This window comes from Oreochromis niloticus, linkage group LG23 (genome assembly GCF_001858045.2).
Source record: "Oreochromis niloticus isolate F11D_XX linkage group LG23, O_niloticus_UMD_NMBU, whole genome shotgun sequence".
Taxonomy (NCBI): Eukaryota; Metazoa; Chordata; class Actinopteri; order Cichliformes; family Cichlidae; genus Oreochromis; species Oreochromis niloticus.
Window position 1 is genome coordinate 3,995,290 of NC_031986.2, and position 25,387 is coordinate 4,020,676.

General features: G+C 42.6%; 2 protein-coding genes across 6 annotated transcripts in view; one reads left to right on the top strand and one right to left on the bottom strand.

Moving 5' to 3' along the window:
- The window catches only part of LOC109197015 (ATP-dependent DNA helicase PIF1), a 933,009-nt gene that overhangs the window by 849,900 nt on the left and 57,722 nt on the right, over positions 1–25,387 (bottom strand). The gene's annotated exons all lie outside the window — the stretch shown is intronic.
- The window catches only part of LOC100694991 (dystrophin), a 178,659-nt gene that overhangs the window by 122,681 nt on the left and 30,591 nt on the right, over positions 1–25,387 (top strand). For all 4 annotated transcript variants that reach the window (XM_025902685.1, XM_019351894.2, XM_025902687.1 and 1 more), the window contains 10 exons: positions 3,870–4,017; positions 4,306–4,431; positions 4,898–5,047; positions 5,249–5,347; positions 5,746–5,845; positions 6,517–6,686; positions 6,965–7,082; positions 10,233–10,444; positions 11,734–11,888; positions 17,677–17,866. In XM_025902685.1, coding sequence (XP_025758470.1) covers positions 3,870–4,017; positions 4,306–4,431; positions 4,898–5,047; positions 5,249–5,347; positions 5,746–5,845; positions 6,517–6,686; positions 6,965–7,082; positions 10,233–10,444; positions 11,734–11,888; positions 17,677–17,866 — 1,468 coding nt within the window. The remainder of the gene's footprint in view (positions 1–3,869; positions 4,018–4,305; positions 4,432–4,897; positions 5,048–5,248; positions 5,348–5,745; positions 5,846–6,516; positions 6,687–6,964; positions 7,083–10,232; positions 10,445–11,733; positions 11,889–17,676; positions 17,867–25,387) is intronic.

Consider the following 25,387-nt stretch of genomic DNA (forward strand, 5'->3'; position numbering starts at 1 on the left):
GGAGAGGCCTATCCTTCCATGATGGTTCCCGTTAGGGATGGTATTTGTGAAGCGGTGCTTGTAGAGAACCAATTCCAAGTATTTGAATTCCATGGAATTGTTAGTGTGCCTGCCTAATGATTCTGCTTGTTTTTTGCAATTGTACTATAATCAGCAGATTTTTGTCATGTGGAATAAAAATTTATGTGAAGGAAAATAATAGTGCAATCTACAAGTGGATATGGACATTGCTTTTATTTTTATTGCACAAAAGGACAAGAGTGCAATTGTAAATTGCAAACTGTGTGCAGGACAGAAATACCTATAATGCTATAATAATAGCATTATTCTGCTAACACAACTTTGCATTTTTGCAAGCACCTGCACTGAAAGCATGCTAATCCTAAGCTAGCCAAGAACCCAGCCTGATGTTAAAGCTGGGCTTGGATTTGTCAAGATTCTGTTAAGAATCAGAATCCTTTTATCATCATTAAACATCAGATGTTTAATGGAATTAGAAGCAGCCTGTTGGCAGCATGCAGAATAATTTCCACAGAAACAAATAAATAGCTAACAGTATAAACAAATGTAATAAGAAAACTGACACACCGATGGGCTCATGGTTGAGCCTTAGTGTTTTGGGTTTTTTTTCAAGCAGTCATCCTTTGGTGCCGTTCGTGCCGCTCTTGCTCAGCTGCTTGTGCTCCTCTCCAATGTTCCCTATAAGCTGCGCACGTGCGCAATTGCGCACTACTGGCACGGTCTCTGCGCAGAGAAAATCTGCGTTGCGCACACAAAAAAAATTCTAGCCTGAATTGAAATTAAAGTAAATATGTGCCGACACCGGTCATTTAGCTAGCAAAGCGGCGTGGCTGATGTGGAGTGAAGCCACATTAATGACAACGTCTACAACCATTGGAGATGTGAGCAGGACAGACGGAACAATTGACGGTGTTGTGCCAAAAAGTGATTGTCTGCCAGAAAGTGACTGCCGTCCGCGGGAGCGCGCGCAGCCGCTTAAAGCTGCAGCGCCCGTCGGGTGAGAAAGGCGACATCTCACGGATTCTGATCCGCGTGTCGCGCTGTGTGTTTACGTCCTTGTGCAGAATCCGTGTACCTGCTCTCATTTACTGTCTTAGCCAGTAGCGGTTTTAGATACGGGCGACACGGGCGGTTGCCCGGGGCGGCATCGTGGTGGGGGGCGGCATCACGGGCATCGGCAAAAAAAAATAAAAAATTGCTCGTACTCATGCTGCCCCGACATCATGCCAGCGCATATTGGGGATGGCATAGGCACCGATCGGTTTTCTATCGCCCAATTGCTGGGAGTAAGGGCGCCCTCCGTTTGCGGGGTACGCCTGCTGCTTGCGGCACAGGGAGGAGAGGGCGGGGCGGCGGGGGTTCTCTGGCTGGCTGGAGCAGCATCTAATAACCAACTCGCAAAATAAAACAAAATAAAAACAAAGCAACAACACGAAAACACCAGACATTATGATACAGACTTATAATTTGCACCGATGTTTTTCTATATTTCCCTCGGGATGAATAAAGCATAATCAATCAATCAATCAATCAATACACGAAAAGTGAGCGCGAGAGCCCTCGGCCTGCTCGCTGCTGAAGTCAAAGTAAACTTTATTGTCATCTCCGCTACATACAGTCCAGTATAGAGAGAGACGAGACGACGAGGCTCCAGTTACAGCAGTGCAAGTAAACGAACAATAAATATTTAAGAGTAAAAAAATAAATATACACTTTAGGACCAGGAGTAAAGGGATCAATAACAATTTAAAATGTATATTTTATATTTTGTTGATTTAAAGTCTCACACACAACCCGTTTTTAAACTTTAAAAAAAGAGAAATGAAGAGGAGTGTAGCGACTTCCACAGTCGCTAGAGGCCGGGGACTGAGCCTGCCTATTTGCCTGACGCGCTGTGAACTTTACGCAATAATGCGAGAGGTGGAATTGCTTGCTTGTTTATTAAAGTGCTTGAAAAGTTTACAGAGCAATGTGATCGGCTCGCGATTCAAACTCTTAAAACATCACAGGCTCTAATGCAACAAGGGGAAACTCGTTGTGTTGCGGTCAACAAAAAATACAGCTACCCAGCCCTGCTCTGTCAAAATCAAACCAGTGAAAGACAGACTGACAACGCCCTCTTAATGTCACCGCTACCACCCACGTGACTCCCGTTACACATCACCATAGCAACCAAACAAATGAAAACCCAGTGATCATTAAAATTCAATACATTTAATTATGGCTCCTACAAGGAGAAACGAGCAAAAGATACAGGTAAGCAGATGTGTCATTGGATAATGGCAGGTCATGTATCCTAAAACATTAAGAATCAGATATGTCTGTGAAGGTTCTCAGTCATCCAGGTCATCGTAGTCAAAGGAGTTTGCAAAGAAAAGCGTCTGGACTTCTTTAAGTTGCTTGAAGACGTTTCACCTCTCATCCGAGAAGCTTCGTCAGTTCTAAGGTCAAATGGCCGAGAGTCCCAGATTTAAACTCAGTGGGAGTATCCCCCCAAGGAGGGACAAAGGACCCCCTGGTGATCCTCTAATCACATGCGCCCAGGTGTGAAAGCGGGTGTGGGACCTAATCAGCCAGGGTTTCGGGTGAGCCCATTGTGAATGGGCTCACCCGAAACCCTGGCTGATTATATAAAACAGATTAAATTATGAGCAGTCTCTTTGCCTCGCCTGTATGGATTACACAGCAAAAGTTTGTGATAGCCGGCGCACAGTGTTTACGTCAGCCAGGGTTTCGGGTGAGCCCATTGTGAATGGGCTCACCCGAAACCCTGGCTGATTAGGTCCCACACCCGCTTTCACACCTGGGCGCATGTGATTAGAGGTGAAACGTCTTCAAGCAACTTAAAGAAGTCCAGACGCTTTTTTCTTTGCAAACTCCATTAAGAATCAGAATACTTTCTTAATTATGTGGGTTACAGTTCCTCCAAGAAGAAATGGTAAAAATAGTTACAGTAACAGACTAAACTCCAAACAATATATACAATAATATAATATTAATATAATAGTAATTAGTCAGTGTCAATTGTTGATTTGTCCTGTTCTCATTGTATGACGAATTATGTCTGTTTAGTAGCCGTTTGCATACTATATTTTCTCTGTCTTCATATGTGTGTGTGTGGGGGGGGGGGGCGCCAGAGGGAGTGTTCGCCCAGGGCGCCAAATAGGCTAGGACCGCCACTGGTCTTAGCTGTTTGGTGGTTGTTGAAATTTTGTGAGGTTTCACCTGAGATTCTGGCGTTTCGGGCAAAATAAATTTATATTAAAAAATCGATTCAGGATTTTAATGAATCGATTTCACGTTATCCAAGCCAGAATCGATTTTAATCGATGAATCGATTATTAAAACCCACCCCTAGTGACGATACCCAGCCCTACTCAAAATGTGGTTTTAGTGTCAGGGTTACAATTGGGTTATGGTTAGGATTAGGCATTCATTTTTGATGGTTAGGGTAAGCAGCTAGGGAAAGCATTATGTCAGTGAGATTTCCCCACAAGGATATGAATACACTTGCGTGTGTGTGTGTGTGTTACTGATCTTTGTGCCCATGTGGTCTTTCAACATGGTAAATGTACTGTTTTTATATAGTGCTTTTCTATACTACTCAAAGCACTTTAAATAACATGTCTCATCCACCCATTGACTAACACATTCATACTACCCCTTTTTTCAACCTGGGGCTCGGTATCTTATCCAAGGATACTTTGACATGCAGACTTGAACAGCCAGGGATCAAACTACCAACCTTCTGAGTAGTAGATGATCAGCTCTACCTCCTGAGGCACAGCCACCCCTAAGAGGAAAACAGTTCTTTTATTGTTTCTTGGATACATTCTCTAATCCTACAGGTCTGCAGAGGCATCCACCTTGACTGCAGAGGTGCAGGAGAATGTTGGCTCGATGCTGGGCTGGCTGGACAAAGCTGAGGGCGTCCTGGCCATTCCTCTGCAGCCTGCAGAGCCACAGCACATAAGAGACACTCTGGGCAAAGTTCAGGTATATTCAGTACACAGCCACACAGTTACTATGAGCTTCTTGAATGTGTGTGCATATGTACGGATTTATGCAAATTAATTTAGCTGCTATCATCATGTAAATAAGTGTAGATGAGTCAGAATGTAAATTACTCCAATGTGTTGCTGTGTGTAATTAGTAAAACCATTGCAGCGTTTTAATTATTCCAAGATCGTATGTGTGTGTGTTTATGAAATCTTACATAAGATTCTGCTTGTATTGACTTGCTGCAGTAATGTGCTTGTGTGTGTCTCTGTGTCTGTGTGCCAGGTATGTGTGGAGGAGCTTCCTGCCCAGAATGTAATGATGGAGAATCTGAACTCAAGACTGAAGCAGATAACATTTCCTGCTGATAAACAGAAAGACATCAGGATCATAAACACTCGTTGGTCTCAGGTCAGCTTCTTTCACTATACATACAGCGAACAGCATGCCACTGCCCAGGAAAGGCATCCTAATCAACTGAATAATCATAACTTGACATGACTACACAAAGGCTATGAGAGAAGGGTATTCCCTACGCCTAGCTAAGCAGTACACCACATCATTAAGCTTAAGACGTTTCGTTTTGACAGCTTGAAAGTTTGTTGGTATTATAACCTCTTTTTTTTATCAAAGTGGCAATAGTTTCACTTTCATCTATTGTGTACAAAAGATTTTCTTAGATTTAGTTTAATTTGCTCCAGACAGAGTTTAATTTACCAAAGGAGGTGAGCTTTAATCATTACCAGAAAGAGGATGGAAAACCCTTCTTATACTGTGTTTACTAAACACCAGATTATCACCACCCCACCTCCTCCGTAGTAATAAATATGGGTCAACATGGTGTGAGTGGTAGGTTTCATGGCCAATCTTCATTTAGGTGTCAAAGACTCTTCCTGAACGTCAGTTGGAGATCGAGGGTCTGCTGAAGGAGATAGAGAAGTGTGAGAGTCATCTGGATGACCTGTCAGTCTGGGCATCCAGCACCAGAACCAAGCTGGAGCACACCCCTGAGGGACCATCTGCCAGGGTATGGTACAAAACAGTGTATATATGTGTATGTATGGTATTAGTGCATTATGGCATTTATTAGTAAAACATTCAAGCCCAAACTGCCTGAAATAAATAATACACTGCATATATTATATCCAATATATTATTTATTATATTACATGCAATACACTCATCTGTCCACAAGGCTTATTGCAGTTTTAGCTCTCTGATTCTCCAGCTCATTAACGAAGTGCAAGTCAAGCAGCCAGAAGTGGAGTGTGTGTTGGAGAAAGCTGATCAGTTATACAAGGACTCTCCTCTTGAGCAACCTGGCAAGGTGAGGAAATTAAATACAGGTAAGTCAATCACGTGGCAAATTCAGTGAATATAAGCACTGAGGGATGTGCAAAATTCACAAAACGTTTCAACCCATCCAGAAGCATGAAAAAAGTCGTTGGTAGTTGCTCAAACATCATCTTTGTGATGAAAAGTGATGATGGAAAAAAAAAGACATGAAATCATTAAAACACTGAATTTTCTCACTTCTACCTTAAATATTATCAATAAATAGTTACTTTTTGAAGAAATGTAACAAGACACAAATATATATAAACAATGTAGACTCAAAAAATATATATACTTCTTCCAGCATTTGATGCTTGGACACTTACCTGTGAAATTGTTGTTATCAACAATAAGGAAACTGCTTACATGTGTGTTTGTATGTTTTTTCAGATTAAATATATTAGGCTAAGGGAATCTTGGACAGTAATCTTGGAGCTGTTGCAGCAGCACAAGGAGAGGACGGCTGCTCAGCTTATAACCAGAAAAGACAGTAAGACCACATTTAATCTTTCACGCATGCATGTGCACACAAGATTAAGTTAGGACTGAGTTTAGGACACAAATTCATGTACCTGACTGAAAGACCTGATATGAGGTTCAGTAAGACTTCATTTTACTAGATTCAGTCTGTTTCAATTTCAGTTTCTTTTAATTATTCATTTGTTTTTGGGGGTTGAGGGTTCTAGTTTTTATCTTTTTTTTTTAGTTAATCAGTCATTGCCAAGATTACACTTTGGGCTATGAGTGATATTTATCACCATTTTAATAATTAGAATTATTTAAATAATGGAAAAACAAATGGAAAGATCAGCTCCTGCACGTAATTATAGAATATCAGCTGATTTTGAGGGTTGTCTCTAATGCTACAGTCACAATATAAAAAATGGTGGTTGGAAACCAAATCATGACCCAACTTGTTGTGACTATGTGGAATAAACTTGCCACTGGTATTTGAAATGGTTGTTTGACAAATGGGAACCAGGTCTGTGTGGTTATGAATTTAAAGCATAAATGATGCATTTGGTGGTATGCTATCGAAGTTAGCCTACCACCTTCACCTTCGGAGTGAAGGACTTTTACTATGGTTTTATTTTGAAATAAGAATATGAACACTTCCTCCACTAAAAACTAAAAGCTCATATAACTGTATCTGTGTCTCAGATGAAGGTCTGACAGGAAGTTCCCAGCCTGAATATGCAGCATTGGCTCAGTTCAACAAGTCCTGGGCTGAGCTAACTGACTGGCTGACCATGATGGATAACATGGTACAGAACAAGCGGGTAGTGGTGGCTGACCTCGACGACATCAACAACATGATAAGGCAGCTCAAGGTCCGGACCTCTGACCTCACTGTTGACTCTATTTAAAGCACTGCAAAAACTGACCAAGCTGCCGACATTCACGGGGCTGTGTGAAATTATGGCTCGGAAAGGTCTTGGTGATCTGTGTAAATATTAAGGATTCACAGATAGTTTAAAACAGTCAGTGGGTAAACTGACAAGCTAGACATGCTACATACCTTTATTTTTGATTTATTTTCCTCCTTAATTGCTTGGAAAATTCTATAAGTAAGCTAAAACAATTGAGAAACTAAAATGATTGTTTTCAGGCTTCTGTACAGGATCTTGATCAACGCCGCCCCCTCCTGGAGACACAGATCACAGCAGCCCAGAACCTGAAGAACAAAACCAGCAGCCAAGAGACCCGCAGCGCTATTTCTGAACGCAGTAAGTCATGCATCATAGCATCATTTTACATGAAATGTGAAATCATCACCTAGCCTCCCACAGAGGCTAAGTGAAACTTATTTAGAGCCTATATTAGGCTATATCAGGGGTGTCCAACTTCAGGCCTCGATGGCCGGCGTCCTGCAGGTTTTAGATCTCACCCTGGATCAACACACCAGAATCAAATGATTAGTTCATTACCAGGCCTCTGGAGAACTTCAAGACATATTGATCATTTAGCCATTTAAATCAGCTGTGTTGGATCAAGGACACATCTAAAACCTGCAGGACAGAGGCCCTCGAGACCTGGAGTTGGACAAAACATATTCATCTGCCATAACAGCAGCCGCAGAAGCTGTCTTCACCTTCTTCCTATTAATATAAGTGGCAAGGTAAACCGGCAGAGTGCTCTTAAACTGTTCCAAGATAATCATGTTATACAAATCATCATGTGTCCCTGCCTCCAAAGCACCACATCAACATGTAAAGTGGCGGAAAATGTTCCAAGCAAACTCAACATAAGTCTGTTTCTCTCCCCTCTTCCAGTTTCTAAATCTCTGCCTGTATGCTTCTCCGCCTTTTCCTCCAGAAATGTCCAGCCTTTACTGTCTCCCCCTCCAATGCTCCTTCAACCCTCACTAGGGTTGGGTGATTGGACAAATATATTGACTATCGTCGATAGTTTTTACAATGGCAATTTATTTATTTATTTGCCCATGAGTAAGTTTGCTAATAATGATCGAGCTAATAGAAGCAGTCAACAGAAAACAAAATAATAGCGCTGTTTTAACAGCACCCTCTTTCATCTGCGACCAAATGCCCCCTCCTCAGAGTTCGCCCAAATGCTTGTTGATGGAGATGCAGAAGCTGGTGATAGCCCAGCATACTCAGCCAGATAGTTGACACGTACATGCTCTTGCAAGTTAGGCGTGTTTGAGTACTTTGCTCGCACTATACATCTGTACAAGCGGCACACCGCTTTGGTTACATCCTTAGGTTTACCTCTTTCATCTGGTTTAAAGCCAAAGAAATCCCAAATTAGCGACTTTATATTTTTTAGTGCAGTCAGCATTAATGCGCCGTCATCATGACTAACACAATTAACAGTCAACCCATTTGGAGCGCAGGCTGAGTCAAAATCCCTGAAATGTCTCTGTCAATGCCTTTCGGCAGTTTGTCCAAATTTTGTTCATTCTGCGCTCCAGATGGGTTGAGAGCGTTAAAAAAGCGTTTGAACACGGTCATCATAATTTATTTTTTTTTTTTCTTTTGGAAACTAGTTCGTCCATGTTTTGACTTCTTCTGTTTTTTTAAACATGCAAATCAGTCCTTGCATGATTACATTGCCCGGCCCATCAAAAAGTCTGCGCATGCGCGAATATATCGCCCATCGGCGATTGTTGGACTGACGATTGCCAATTGGAAAATGTTTACATAGCACCCAACCCTCACCCTTTCAAGTTCCAAGTCACACTGCAACCGCTCCTTTTCAGCTTTTGCATTTTCCTTCTCTAGTTGCAGGTACAGATCAAATGATAATGACCAATCAATCAGTTCAGAAGCCAATATCACTGGAGCCTGATCTACCTTTAAAAGTTCTCTTGATATTGTCAGTCCTTCAGCAGTACTTTTTTTTCTTTGGAATTTCAGTTTTTGCCTAGCCCAAGTGTACATGCTTTAGTAGTCACAAATTGTATTAAATTAGCCTAAAGCCAAAATTCTTTCCTCTATATTTCTATTTTATATTACAAATCTTCAGTTTCACAGTTGTTCTCTTACTCTCTCCTGCTTCTCTTACTGCTTGTTTTTGCAAAGATCACCATCTCAAAGAGAAGAGTTCATTTTGATAGCATTTTGATATTTGTTCATTTTGATAGCACATTTAGATTTTGTTTGTGTTTTACTCATAATTTAGGTATCTAAATTGTTTGTTTTAGTTGACTAAATCTAAAGTTGATTCAGTCATATATAGTGTAAAAAAAAGTCTTGTTTTTACCTGTGATAACTCCTACAAATGGATTACAAAGCATCATATGTTCCTTGATACCAAATGCAAATGTTTACTCTTCTCTTCCTGCCAAGAACTGAGATTTTGTTGTGTAGTCATGACAAACAGGGAGTATGGGAGCTAGTTGTACTAGCTGTAACTGTCCAGTAATTGTATAATTCTCGCAAAAGGCCAAATGTGCAAAAGTTATCAGCTTTCCCTTTCTCTTTCATCTTCAAATTCTCATCTTCTTGCTATCTGAAGAAGTCTAACACCGCAACAGTAACTATCTTAAAAATATGTTTTTTTAGTTAGGTTTCCTAAATAACCTGGAATTGGATAAGTGGAACAGAATGGATGGATGGATGGATGCATGGATGAATGGATGGATGGATGGATGGATGGCTGCATGGATGGATGGATAGATGGATGGCTGCATGTATGGATGGATGGCTGCATGGATGGATAGATGGATGGCTGCATGGATGGATGGATGCATGGATGGATGGATGGATGGATGCATGGATGGATTCATGGATGGATGCATGGATGGATGGATGGATTTGATTACTATATTTGTTAAAGAAGGGTTGTTTACAACTTTTGGGCAGTGAAAATGAGCAGAGAGACTCCCAAGTGCATACTCAGCAGTGCCAAGTTGAATTAACCCAATGTTTGGACTTGTCACCGTTGGCTATAACACAATCAAAGATTTCTTATTGATCCTAATTACTATATTTCAAACAGTATGGATCAACAGGTGCTTATATAACAAGTGGCACAGACTTCATTAATATAATTGTAGGTAATATTTGACCTAAATATATGGGTCCTGTGAATTGAATATGTAGGTTAAATGCAGTGATTCCAATACATAAAAACACTCCAGTGTAGGTATGTATAGTGTATACGAGTATATATGATTACATTATATATGTGAATCTTTGTCCAGTGTATACAGGTATATATGTCATAAAAAATCCCCAACGATAGATAGATGGATGGATGGATGGATGGATGGATGGATGGATGGATTTAGGTTTCCAGACTCAGTCCATGTATTATTTTCAAACTGTCTGACACCTCTACTAGTTGTGTGATTTTATTTTAAAGCAACATTGTGAGAACTTGTTAAACACTCTGTTTTCTCTCTTTCATCATAGTTGATAGACTCCAGGCTTACTGGGAAGACTCTCAGACTAAACTGTCTGATAGGATGAAGCAGCTACAAAACATGCTGCAAGACTCTACCAACTGGCTGGATGCCAAGAAGGGGGTGGATCATCTCATCAAACAGGCCAATGAGAGACTGGATTCGTGGCAGGAGATCACTTATACAGTTGATGCACTGAAAAAACAAAATGCTGAACTGAAGGTGGGATTTGCATTCTGAATTTTACTGTATTTATACAGACATATAGTCTGCTTTTAGACTGTTTAATCATAGCATCAAGTCGATTAAACTTCAGTATCAGAGGGGATTGACAGGGGCGTAATTTCCAGGGGGGTTAGGGGGTTATGACCCCCCCATTAATCAGATCCAACCAATATAACCCCCCCAATAAAATTGTGAATTATCTTGGATAAATAGGCTGTTGATTTTCTTTACTCATTTCAGGTATTATCAGCAAAATAGTTGCATGTTTAATCATCTGGGAATTTACCCAGATTTATTTATCTATTTAGACAGAGTTGGGGATTGAGTTTCAGCTGATATGGTGTTAATTAAATTAATAGGTGCACTGAAGGGGCAACAATGAGACAACACCCACAACAGAAACGATTTTACAGGTGGACACCACTGACATTTTTTCCTTCCTCGTCTTTTCTGTTTTTTCAATAGTTTTTAATTTAGCATGTTCAGTATCACTACTGGTAGCATAAGGTGAAACCAGGACCATACAGTAGGTCCTACAGAGCCCTGCAAAAAGACCTCTAACCTCTTGGTGTTAACGTCCAGCCAGAAAGACTTCATGAGGGTGGCCTGAGGGACCGACGTACTTTAGTGGGCCCTGTGCTCACTGCCACATACAGTGGAGCCTGACTGCCATTTGTTATAGAATACCAGAACTGGGAGGTTCACTATTGGTGACCTGTGCTTTTCACAGCTGAGAGCAGTACATTTCTAAACAGAGGGTTCAAATATATAACATTAGACATTATGATATTAGTGATTTAGGGCAGTGTTTCCCAACCTTTTGGGGCCAGGGCACATATTTCACATTAGAAAAATCACACGGCACACCACCAAACAAAAATGTCACAAAAAGCATATGGATAGTTTTTCACCGTGCACCCAGTATAGCAGAACTGGCTCGGTTCGTCCCCATTATACCTTTTTGCTTTTTTCTGACCACTGCTCATGCTAGCGCCTTTATCTGGGTCGGAGTTTTCTCCAGGACCCAGGTCAGCCTGACTACTTTTCTTTTTCCAATTTTTATCTATTGCTATTACGCATTACATCGTCTCACTCACAGCATTTCTTCTTCATCTTCTTCTGTTTTACTGGCAGTTGGCAGCCAATTTAGTTAGAGCAGGTAGTTGTACTGCCCTCTAGTGGAAGAGATCGTTCTGCCCGTTACAGTGATCGCTTAGAGTACTAATCAGGTGGAACCAGATAATCATGTTAATGATTTGGCCTTTGTTTTCTCCCTGCTTACCCAGCTCTTAATGAAGGAGCTGCAGCAATCCCAGATACAGGTCAAAGAAACCAATACACTGGCCAACAAACTACTGACGCTATATGCCAATGATGACACTCACAAAGTCACCCAGATCAACAACAACATGGAGACTGCCTGTGTATACATCAACAAACGGTAAGCATTTTAATATTTTTATTTCATTCTACATTTTTTATATTTTATTTTTATTAAAAAATTAACGTTTAGGCAGCTATGTTGGTGTTTGACTTAATGAATGTCTCTAAATTCTTAGGCTTTCAGCCTTGGTTAATTTGGGGTAACTTGTGGTTTCCATGGAAATAATAAGTGCACTTAAGTGCAACTACCCTGTCAAAACACCACAATGACTATTTCACCTTTTTGCAGTGCAAAACGTGTTTAGTAAGGAAGTAATCGTGATCTGATTTCATGACACAAAAGGCACGTTTAGTTTTCCACATAACAGACGAACATGATAAAAAGAGCATTTGCATTATCTAACAAGAAAGCTTTTAAAGCTTTTTAGCCATCATGGAAGTCTGGATATTACGTGTATCAAATTTTTAGTCTTGTTTACTGACTTTTGCTACATTACATTTGGAATAGAATTGACCCTAAAAAGGAAAACCACTTACTCTCTGGGCAGTATTTACTTATTTTTCTTATTTATTCCCTATTTACTAAGGGAATAGTATTGTATTTTCTATATATTTATTTTGTTATTCTTTTTAAATGTACTTTAAATTTGCAGTTCAGTAACAACAAATGCAGAGTGCAAGATTTTGTTATTTACCCTGTTGAAACTATTTAAATATGTCACGGCGAGTGAGATGAGCCGTGTGGAGATGATAAGGAGGATCCAATTGCAGGCACTTGTAAAGGTGTGAAGGTGGTTTATTGAATTACACGGCACAGGGACAACATGGCAAACGGAGACAAACTAAACTATACTGGAAACAACTAAACTACAGAGGAGGAACCAGAACACGAACATGGAAGACGGCGAGCAGAGGTGGATGACGGTAGACAGCAGGGATAACACACAGAAGGAGCAGGGTGGAGTAAACCAAAACATAATAAACTCAAAATACTGGGTCCAACGGACCCAGAACCGTGACAGTACCCCCCCCCCCAAGGGCTGGCTCCCTAAACAAAAAGGCACAAAGCACCAGGCCAGGGCGGGCGGAGGGGTCCAGGACGGAGGGACAGAAAACAAACAAAAAACAAGGAGCACAAGAGTCCAAAAACGCAAGAAAGCACATCAAAAACAAAACGAAACCAGAGCACAACAAGGTCGGCCACACAGGAGCCAAAACAGGTCAAGGGGCCGGCCATGCACACGGCAACGGGCAGACAGTTCAGGGACCGACCGTGCACACGGCAACGGCAGGCGAAACCAATCGGGAGGCCGGCCACTTGGAAGGCAGTGGCGGCCACTGAGCAGGTCCGGAGGTCGGCCGCGATGCCAGCAGTGGCGACAAACTCCGTCCGGAGGCCGTCCTCGACGGCCATGATGCCAACTTAGAGGCCTGGAAAGCGGCCGGCAGAGGCGAGGCAGAACAGGACGAGCTGGGTCCCATGACGGTGTGGCAACCGCAGGACCAGACGAGGCTGACGCAGACGAGGCAGGACCAGACATGGCAGGACCAGGCGTGGACGAGGCAGGACCAGGCGTGGACGAGGCTGACGAGGCAGGGCCGGGCGAAGGCGGAGCAGAAGCTGGGCCAGGCGGAGCAGAAGCTGGGCCAGGCGACAGCGAAATGGCTGCGGAACCTGACGGCAGCGAGACGGCTGCGGAACCTGACGGCAGCGAGACGGCTGCGGAACCTGACGGCAGCGAGGATGCTGCAGGCGGTGATGCTGCAGGCGGTGATGTGGGTGCTGCAGGAGATGCTGCAGCAGGAGATGTAGATGCTGCAGGCGGTGATGGAAATGCTGCAGGCGGTGATGGAGATGTCGCGGGGGATGATTCAGCAGGTGACGGCTGAACAGACCTCCCCGGACCGCCAGCAGACGGGAGGATGTGCTGTCTGGGTCCTCCAGGACCCCCAGCTAACGAGGTGTGGTGCTGGGTGGGCTCCTCGGACCCACCAGCCGACGTGGCATAAGGCCGGACGGGCGACTCGGACCCTCCAGCTGACGACACTTGAGGCTGGACGGGTTCACCTGAATCCCCAGCTGACGACACTTGAAGCTGGACAGGCGACTCGGGCCCTCCAGCTGACGACACTTGAGGCTGGCCGGGCGACTCGGGCCCTCCAGCCGACGAGGCAGGATGCTGTCTGGGTTCACCTGAACCCCCAGCTAACGAAACTTGAGGCTGGCTGGGTTCTCCTGAACCCCCAGCAGACGACACTTGAAGCTGGACGGGCGACTCGGGCCCTCCAGCTGACGACACTTGAGGCTGGCTGGGTTCTCCCGAACCCCCAGCTGACGACACTTGAAGCTGGCTGGGCTCCTCAGGCCCTCCAGCCGACGAGGCAGGATGCTGGCTGGGTTCACCTGAACCCCCAGCTAACGTGGCTTGAGACTGGACGGGCTCCTCAGGCCCTCCAGTGGAAACAGACACTGAAGCAGCAGGTATGCAGACCTCTGCCAGTGTGGACACTGGCTGGGACTGAGCAGCACAGTGGCTAGACTCAGGCAGCAACAGTGGGATGCAGTCCTCAGAGGGCTGAAAGTGTTCCCCAATACACTCAGCAGAGGACGGAGGCGGACGGGTGAACTCACTTGAACTCTCAGGGGGTGCTGAGAGTCGAGACTGTTCTGGTGAGTCCTCCGGGTGAGCTGCTGGCGCTGGCGTCTTGACCTCTAGCGGTCCAGAGTTGGCTGGTGAGCGACACCCAGCCTCTGGGGAGGCCCTAGAGGGAGCAACTGTCTCTGAGATGACCAGCTTAAGAGAACCAGCAGATGTTGTGATGAAGTGTGTTCCCTGCTTGTAATGAGACAGTGAGGATGGTGACTGAATGAATGAGTGGGTAGGCTGCTGAACTGGTGGCAACTGAGCTACAGGTAGCGAAGTTGTAACAGGTGGTGGAGTGGCTGACTGAACTGAGGGCAGCTGGGCTGCTGACTGAACTGAGGGCAGCTGGGCTGCTGACTGAACTGATAACTGTACTGCTAGCTGTGTTACAGACCCCACATTAGACCGTGGTGAAAGTGTGGATGGGAGAACATGGTCAGGAAGCACTGTTTCAGTGCGGTTTACAGCTTCCCCTGAATAGACCAGTGCAGATGAAAAAGAGTCCCAAACATTTTCATTCTCTAAACTCATAGTGCTAAACTCAGTAAATCCAGGCTTAGAAACAACAGTGTGAACACAGTCATTAACCCTGAATGTGGGCCCAGCAAAGGCAGTCTGTGGCGCTATGGCCATGGGTGAGACAGAAAAATCATTGTTAACTTCCAAAGGCACACAAAAAATAGCTCCAGAAAACACAGTCACTGAATCTGACGCAGCAGAAAAAGTGTCCCTTTCACTCACCACAGCCGACTGCTTACATGTCCCTACATCCGGCTGTGGGGTGCCGCGCCGGCGGCGCGAACGTCGCTTTCGTCTCGGAGACTGCTCCGACGGACCGGGTAATTCCTCGTCCGGCCGGTCGGACGGCACGTCCTCCATTGAAGCGAGTGGGCGAGCGGCAGCGGCGGGAGGGTGAAGGTGAAGCTCGAGAAGAACAACATTCTGTACGAGCGGGTGCAGTGAGTCCAATAACCAGGGGTAACCGGAAATAAGGTGTTGTAGGTTGGCTTCCACCGCGTAAAGAGGCGCTTCTCCCTCATGCTCCAACCACTGGTTGATTAGTTTAGAAGCAGAGTTGACCACGGCCTCCTGAAGCTTCCTGGGTGGGCTGAATGCCGCTGGATCCATATCTGGCTGGTCCGTACTGTCACAGCGAGTGAGATGAGCCGTGTGGAGATGATAAGGAGGATCCAATTGCAGGCACTTGTAAAGGTGTGAAGGTGGTTTATTGAAATACACGGCACAGGGACAACATGGCAAACGGAGACAAACTAAACTATACTGGAAACAACTAAACTACGGAGGAGGAACCAGAACACGAACATGGAAGACGGCGAGCAGAGATGGATGACGGTAGACAGCAGGGATAACACACAGAAGGAGCAGGGTGGATACACAGACGGACCACCAACTACAAACACAGAAGACGCGACTTAAATACACACAGAGAAACACAGGGAGATTACACACAGGTGGGGAACACAGCTGGGAATAATCAACAAGACGAGACAGGGGTAAAACTGAACACACTCACATGAGACGCAGACCTTCACAATAAAACAGGAAACAAGAACACTACACCAAGACACGGACCTGACACTGAGAGACAGACAGAAAATGACACATGGAACTAAACCCACACAAAACATGAGAACACAAATCCTAACTACCAATAAACAGAAACATGGAACTCTAATCATCATCACCATCATCACAAAATGAGAAAACAATCCAAAACACCAAGATAACTGAAACACAAAGCGCCAGAGAAACATAAAGAACAATCCATGATGCAAAAGTAAACCAAAACATAATAAACTCAAAATACTGGGTCCAACGGACCCAGAACCGTGACAAAATATTCTTAAAATGACATGAATGAATGCATGTTGTTTTACAAAAAAAACCAATTTCCCCTCTCACCCAGACTCGGGTCCTCTACCAGAGGCCTGGGAGCTTGAGGGTCCTGCACAGTATCTTAGCTGTTCCCAGGACTGCGCTCTTCTGGACAGAGATCTCAGTTCCTGGGAGCCACTCGCCTAGCTTGGGAGTCACTGCACCCAGTGCTCCGATTACCACAGGGACCACCGTTACCTTCATCTTCATCTTCTCCAGCTCTTCTCTGAGGTCTTGGTACTTCTCCAGCTTCTCGCGTTCCTTCTTCCTGATGTTGCTATCATTTGGTATTGCTATCACTATGGCCGTCTTCTTCTGCTTGTCCACCACTATGTCCGGTTGGTTAGCCACCACCATTTTTGTCTGTCTGTATCTGGAAGTCCCACAGGATCTTAGCTCGGCCCACCACCCTTGGGGGCGTCTCCCATTTTGACCTCAGGACTTCCAGGCCATACTCGGTACAGATGTTTCTGTATACTATGCCGGCCACTTGGATATGGCGTTCCATGTATGCCCTGCCTGCTAGCATCTTGCACCCTGCTGTTATGTGCTGGATTGTCTCAGGGGCATCTTTACACAGCCTGCACCTGGGGTCTTGCCTGGTGTGACAGACCCCAGCCTCTTTGGATCTTGTGCTCAGAGCTTGTTCCTGTGCTGCCATGATTAGTGCCTCTGTGCTGTCTTTCAGTCCAGCTTTGTCCAGCAACTGGTAGGATTTCTGGATGTCAGCCACCTCCTCTATCTGCTGGTGGTACATACCGTGCAGGGGCCTGTCCTTCCATGCTGGTTCCTCCTCATTCTTGGGTTTCTGCTGCCTGAGGTTTTCACTGAGCACACGGTCGGTTGGGGCCATCTTCCTCATGTATTCATGGATATTCACTGCCTCATCCTGGACTGTAGTGCTGAGGCTCACTAGTCCCTGGCCCCCTTCATTCCTGGACTTGGGGTGAAATGCATGACAATGGGATAAATTTTAAATATATTTAAGTACTTTGTACATGTTTTATAAGACTTTTTTGTCAATTTTCGATCCATAAATCATGAAGTTGCTCCTGAAGACCTTGGTGGATTTAAGCCAAATTTATTGGATTGTTAACACGACCTCACTGTACATATATCAAACATGCAAAGTTTTATCAAATTCATATTAAACTTTGAGCCATCATGTTTATAGACAGAATGACGTGTGTGCAAAATGAATCTATTGCTTCTTTAACTTTTTTGAAAAAATAACTTTTATTTACCACCTATACATGAGTTATTTACCTTGTTAATGTTTCTTGTCATCTGTCTGCACATTTTCAGTGTTTCGGACAGGGAGGCAGCTTTGGAAGCTGCTCTAAAGTTACTGCAGCAGTTCTACTTTGATTTGGAAAAGTTCCTCAACTGGCTCACAGAGGCTGAGACGACCTGTAATGTTTTACTAGATGCCACGAACAAGGAGAGATTGCAGGAGCAGTCTGAGGCAGCAAGGAACTTGCTGGCACAGTGGAAGGTGGGCCATACACATTTGCTCCTCATCTTTCTGATATAGCTAGCTATGTATCTACATATACAGATATGGACATATACACGTTCCACAACTCTAAATTCTGAGTTCTAAACTTTGTCAGATTGTTATCAGCATAAGGCCCTGAAGATTAACCTTGTCAGGGCTAAGTCATGAGGACCAACACACTCACATCCTCTCCTGTCGCCAGTTTAGAATCATTAATTTAGTGATGAGGATGTCTGTGTAAAGGAAATCCAATCAGGGACAATGTTATGCCTAGGTCTAGGTGTACTGGAGCGCAACATAAGGAATAAAAAAAAGGGTGTCCTCACCCTGGTCCCCAAAATCAGAAACCCAATGGCCAATTCACAGATAAATGTGAGATTTATTGCTACACCAATAATATCAAAACTCAACGCTTAAACTCCAGGGCAAAATTACAAACAAAACAAGCTAATCCAAGCACTACCCCATAACTCCCTGACTTATTAAACAAGATAAAATGTACAGAAATAAATAGGCAGCTCACCCCTTCAGCTTCAGTGCTATTTGAAAAAGGACAAAACTATTTACAACTGTTTACTGTTTAGAAAACCTAATTGGTCTCATAGCACACACACAGGTTTGGAGGCCGAAGATAGGTCTGCTGCTGCTGCTGGTGCCAAACCAGATTAAACCACAATGTCCTTTAATGTGGTCTCCCTTTTCACTTGTATCCCTACAAACGAGGCAGTGGAGACTGCCAGTAAATTATCAGATTTGTACACTGTTAGACCTTTGCCTCACTGCCACATATCTTAAAATACGAGAGTTGCTACAGACAAAAGCATGGATGTCCCATGGGCTCCCCACTGTAGCAAACCTTTACATGGAGCAAGTGGAAAATAAAGGTATTGGCTCTATTGGGAGCTAGCCACTAGTACAGATACATGGGTGATAGAATGGTCAAAAACTAAACCCAAGAAGTAGAAACCTTCACTGTTCATATCAACTCAGTGATTGCAATGATGATAGCTGTAAGTTCAAAGATGTTTGTCATCAGAATTAATCATTAAAATGGTTATACCATTAACACAGTTTAATTAAGTTAAGCAAGGAAAAACTTGTGCAATCATAAAAGATTAGTGATAAATTAAAAACAATGTGGGTTCTTTCCAGGTACTCCAGCTTCCTCCCATAGTTCAAAGACATGCAGTTAGTAGGGGTTAGGTTCATTGGTGATTGCCCATACGTGTTAAGGAGAGTGTTAATGGTTGTCTGTCTCTGCGTTACCTCTGCAACAGACTGGTATTCTGTCCAGGGTGTACCCTGCCTCTCGCCCTCTGATAACTGGGATAGTCTCTAGCCCGCTCTCGCGACCCTGATAGGGATAAAAGGATGGATAAAAAGACTAACTTTTGTCTCAGGTGGGATCTGCCACACATCCAGTATATTTCCAGTTTTTAGCTTAAGGAACCCTTCTTCAACTCTGCTCTGGTTAGTATGACAGGAATGCTGACATGGTGAGATTTGATTGGACTGTCACTGTCTGCACACAAATCCAGAATTCCCCCAATGCATTGTGGGTGTTGGGTGAAGGGAAGGCTCTGTTCTGCAAGAAAACATATTCTGACCATCAACCCTCACCCTGCACCCACACACACTTTCTGGTAGCACAGCACGTACAGTGATCCACACACAACCACTGTGACACAGTGCACAGTGCATATACTATCAGGAAACACACAAGCAGCACATTTAAAATCCAAATTCACACACACACAACACACCTACAGGGACACACACACATGCACACACAGAGCTCTCTCAGTACAACAGTAACACTGTATGTAGCATTGAGATAGTTGTCTTTGTCCAGTTACAATGATGGGTGCTAAAACTGCATAGCATTCTATGAAGTCTCACTCTCATTCCCTAGGCTTCAACATACAGATAAATTTTAATTGGAAAAGAAGTACACTCATCATTTTATGTAACCTTGAAAGTTTTGTCTGCATCTTTCATTGTCATTTTAACTCTTTCTCATACCCTGTGTTCACTCTGACTCAGACTTTCCAACTCCATCTCTCTTTTTTTATGTGCAACTGACCCTCCCTCTCTTCCTCTTTATCTGCAAACGTTTCACTGTGTCACGAACACTTAAACAGAGGGCAGCCTAATTCAGCCTACTGGAAGCTAGAAGGAATAAAATGGGACATAATGGAGGTGCTTCTTCTTTTTGATGTCTGATTTTGGGGATTCCAGGGTACAGTCTGGACGATGCTGCGCAGAAAGGTCTACCATGTTCAGGTTGGGATAAAAATCAAGTAGATTAATTTGGAACTGAACATTTACTCAACGGACATTTACACTAAACTTTTGAGATGATTCATATAGGTTGTAATCTGTTAAATCAACTTTCGCTATACTACAGAATAACCTGTGGGATTTAAAACTTGTTTTGAATGCTGACCAAAAAAAATCGATGGTGTTCACAAATTAAAAATCTAAATCATATAACCTTTCATGTATTACCACAATTCAGGGCCTCGAGATTGAGTTAGTATCTGATTACAACTACTTAGGACTTCAATTGATGACTCGCTCTCGTTTACACCTCACTTTCAGCAACTGGTGAAAAAATTCAATTGTGGTTTTTACTTTAGACTAAAAGTCCTGCTTGTACTTTGAGAGAAGAAAGAGACTTATTGTTCCCAGTTGTTTACAGTTTTATGTCTATACTTGATTATAGCAATGCAATTTATATGCATGCATCCTTAAATATGCTGGATTCTATCATGGAGCATTGAAATTCATTACAAATTCTAAAGCTCTTACTCACCACTGCTTTATTGGTCTGCTTTGTCATGACATATATATGATATAGATGACTGATATATTCTTATTAATAAGGCTTTTCTTCGTTTGCTCCCATCTTATTTCCCGAGATTTATTCCGTCTATCTATCTCAAAGCTTCACACTAAATTTGAAAAAAAGAGCATTCAAATGTGCAGCTTCTTACTCCTGGAATCAGCTGCAGAATCAACTAAAACTTCAGAACCTGGTCTCACTTAATGACTTTAAAGCAATTCTAAACAACTAATTTAGGCTGCTGTTTTGCCTGAACATTGTTCCTTTGTTTCTGGTATTAGGTAGTACTTTTAGCATGATCTTGGTTGTTTCTGTGTTTTATTTTTTTACTCTCTGACTGTACTTAACTGGTGTATGGATTTGTATGTGTATGTGATATTAATTTATGCAACCTAGGATTGTACTGCTTGGTCAGAAGACTCTTAAAAAGGGAAATTTTTAATCTCAAGAGTTAATTTTTTTCCTGGCTACAAAACAGTTAATATAATTGATTTTATATAAACTTGATTCTGTTGTGAGGCATTTGAGATTAACAATAGGAAAGATTTTTCTCTCAAAAATGTAGCGTAAAAATTCTGGAACTATTCATTTAAAAGGCAGGAATCAAGGTAAAAATGCATACTGTTGGACTGCCTAACATTGTGTCAGAGATCAGAGAACATTTAGATCACATGGTAATTGTAATAAAATCCTCCTGCCCCAAAGTGTGTAATTTGTTCCATGTGATTGTTTGTTAGCAGTCTAGCATCCACAGTTTTCATGATATCATATTTCAGATTTTGTGTGATGGTGGGGGGCTGGAGCCTATCCCAGCTGTCTTTGAGCAAGAGGCAGGGTACACGCTGTACAGGTCACCAGTCTGTCGCGGGGCTGGTAATTTTGTAAATTTTAATTGAAAATCTTTAAACTTCACAGCAGTATCTTAGGGGGGACATGATTTCCCATGTTGGCTAAGCAATTGACCTTGATCTTCATTGTTTGACCTTGACAATTTCAAGAAACCATATCGAGTAGAATATATCATCTTGAAAGGGCATGGACGCAGCTGTACAACACACTTTTTTATTTTCTCAACACCCTACACCATCACAATAACACCATAACAGGATGACATCATTGTATTGTAATGAAAACAGGTGGACATCAAAATCATAAAATGTCAGTTTTAGTATCGCCCTTGCCCTCTGGGGTGAGTTGTGCTCTCATGTAAAGAAGTGCACTTACTTAACTCCTATCTATAATGTCCTCAGCGCATCTTGTTTTTTTCTTCCAAAAAAGGAGGAGTATGGTTTTTTCATGTCTTCACTGACTCCAGTTTATTTTTATAAGAAGATTTGCTCTAAAGACACTCTCGATTCTTTAATAAACACTTAACATAGAAATGGAGAAAAATGAAGTGAAATGACTAATCTAAAATACACTTTTTTAAGCCACTTTTTGCTTGAATGGTGAGTTACTGACACGTGCTCTTCACAAAGCACAGAAACATAAGAAATTCTGTCAAATTCAGTTTCATATTTTTAGCCATGAAATCCTTTAGACTGTGTTTGTAGTAAAAGAGCTTCGAGTGCTCAAATTGAGTAGAAATGCTCGATACAGTCCACTATTGCCAAAAGTATTTGTCTGTGTTTACACACACATAACTTTGTGGCACTCTATGCTTAATCCATTTTAATATGATGTCGGCCCACTCTTTGCAGCTATAGCAGCTTCAATACTTCCGGGAAGACTTTCTACAAGGTTTAGGAGTGTGTTTATATTAACATTTTCCCATTCTTCTAGAAGCACATTTGTGAGGTCAGACACTGATGTTGGACGAAAAGGCCTGGCTAACTCATGTGGTTCGGTCAGGCTGAGGTCAGGACTCTGTGCTGGACAGATAAATTCTTCCACACCAAATTGCCTCACCCATGCCCTTGCTTTGTGCACTGGTGCACAGTCATGTTGGAAAAGAAAGGGGGCATCCCCAAACTGTTTCCACAAAGTTGGGAGAATGCAATTTTCCAAAAAGAGGACTCAAAAGAAACAAGTGGTTATATTGGTTTGCCACAAGATAACCACAAAGAAGCATGTTATTGACCTTTTTGAACCTACCAATCATCACAGTAAAATAAGTGATGAGTAATTTATATTACACATGGACTAGATCCAGTGTTGGGAATGCTAGTGTTATTTCACAGTTTTGGGTACAATCAAGTAATATGTCATATTTTTCCAATTAAATAATGCATTTTCTAAAATTGAATTGCATAGCATTGTGGTAAAACTGATGAGACTACATTCACAACACGTTCTCACTCCCAAAGCGTAACATTTTACACCAGGTGTCAAATCGCCTGTATATTACACTTCCAGGCACCCAACACGTCCCTATACAGTGGTCCCTCGTTTATCATGGTAGTTACGTTCTAAAATAACCCACGATAGGTGAAAACTGCGAAGTAGCCAACTTTATTTTTTTACAATTATTATAGATGTTTTAAGGATGTAGAAACCCCTCACTACACACTTTATACACTTTTCTCAGACATGAACATTTTCACATTTTTCTCTATTGTTTAAACACTCTCAAAGCTCAAACCTTAGTAGAAAAATAAGTCCAGTGAAACCAAAGACCCGCGGTTGTCTTTGACAGTGCAAAACGTTTTGTCGACATTGTTGTGTTTGTTGGGGAGAAAACTTACAAACATACAGTGCAGCACTTCAGAGTCACACTGCTAGCGATCGAAGATTTATGTAAATTTAACAAGCTGAACGCATTCTGTACTGGACAGGAGACACGGCAGGAGATTGATTAACATTGGTCTACAGCCAATCAGGACGCAGAACACAATGCACTGTGAAAAAAAAAAAACATGCAAAATTGCACACAAAAAAATCCGCGAAACAGCAAGGCCGCGAACGGTGAACCGCGTTATAGCGAGGGAACACTGTATTACGAGATCGGAAAAATGAGGAGACATGAGAACTGTTTGGAATGAATCTACACAAGTACGTTTATCTTACTTAAATCGCTTTGAAAAACACTAATGTCATTAAAGTGCTGGTTAAGGTTAGGGATAAGGTTAGGGTTAGGGCTGGAATACATGGCTGGAATGTCTATTACTGTGGGACGGTTGTTCTATTGGATTTCATCCACAACCTGGTGCGTAGCATAGGAACGCGGAAGGTTGTCTTTCGCGTTCCCATGGAATACCTCGGGACGTGACAAATCGTTGGTATATTACGCCTCGGGAGTGAGAATGGTCTGACATTCATCAAGCCATGCAAAACAACTTGAGGTCCCGGCTGTACAATTTTTTTTCTGTGAGAGGTCACACATCTGAAGTGTCAGCTCTTTTTTTACTTTAGTAATATAAAGAACATGTGGAAGGTAATTAGCCAATACTCAAACAACGACAATAACATTAAGAGAACTAAAATAAGAAAAAGTAAATTAAGTCAGACATACACAAAGAATTGATATCATAATTTTATAAGCACAGAATTTGTAAATAAGTCATTTACTAATACTTAATTAGTAAATGTAAGGCATTAAGGTAACTATTGTCTGTCTTATCAGGTGAAGACTCCTGAAATAGACATTTTCCCTCAATGATTTAATTTATGTATAAAGCATTAGTAAATTATGTATTAGCTATTAATAAAGCCAGTAATTCAAATGCAGGAGTCTCTTTATGAAGGCACCAAATTAAAATAAGATGAAGTGACACTGATTTTCACCTAGCCCGAGTTTACCTAGCCTATTCAAACATTAAGGAAGCATTTAAGGCAACACCCTGCCCCCACCTCTGCTCGTCAGACCATTTTTCTGTTATGCTATTTCCTGCATAGAAGTGCTTAATAATCAGAGAACAACCCACTGTGAAGCAAGTGCTCTACAGGAGCCACGGAAGCATTACAAGACTGTTTTGAAAGTATCGACAGATGTGTTCGAGGCATCTGCAACTGACAGTCACAACTTACAAGTGTAGATGAGTATGCTGAGTTAGTGTCTTCATAAATTTAGAAATATGTGGAAGATGCCATTGGTTTTGGCCTGTTAGATGACATTCCTGGTGACAAACTGTGGATGACCAAGGGGTGCTTGCAATGAAAGCACAAAGTGACGGTTTTAGGTCTAATGTGATATGATGGCACCCAGATCAGCAAGACCCAACTTGAACTATGCCATAAGAGCAACGAAGCATGACTTTGGTAAGAGAATACAGAAGTTCTTCCATGACCATGCAAACAAGAGACGAATGTGGCAGAGTATCAAAGCCATCACAGAGTATAAAGCTACTCCTCCACCCTGTGTGAACAAGACAACATTTCTGAGTAAGTAAGTAAACAAACACTTTGAAGGGTTGAGGCATTTCGCCATACACCTGTAGGAACAGCGCTCTATACGACTTTGAGGAGAGGGAACGTAAGAACAGCAGCAGGCACTGGCAACACACCTGCTTGGTGTCCTGACAAACCAGCTTCAGTTCTCTTTTAGACATTTTTAATTTGTCCTGCATTCTGAGGAAGAATAACCTGGACCAGAAGCTGCTGTTGGCCTTCTACCACCGTGTGTTTGGTACGCAGAGGCCACAGCTGAAAACAGAAAGGCGTAATTAACACTTCCCAAAAAAATCATTGGCCATCCTCTGCCACCCCTGGAGGCCATTACCGGCCATTACCTCCTG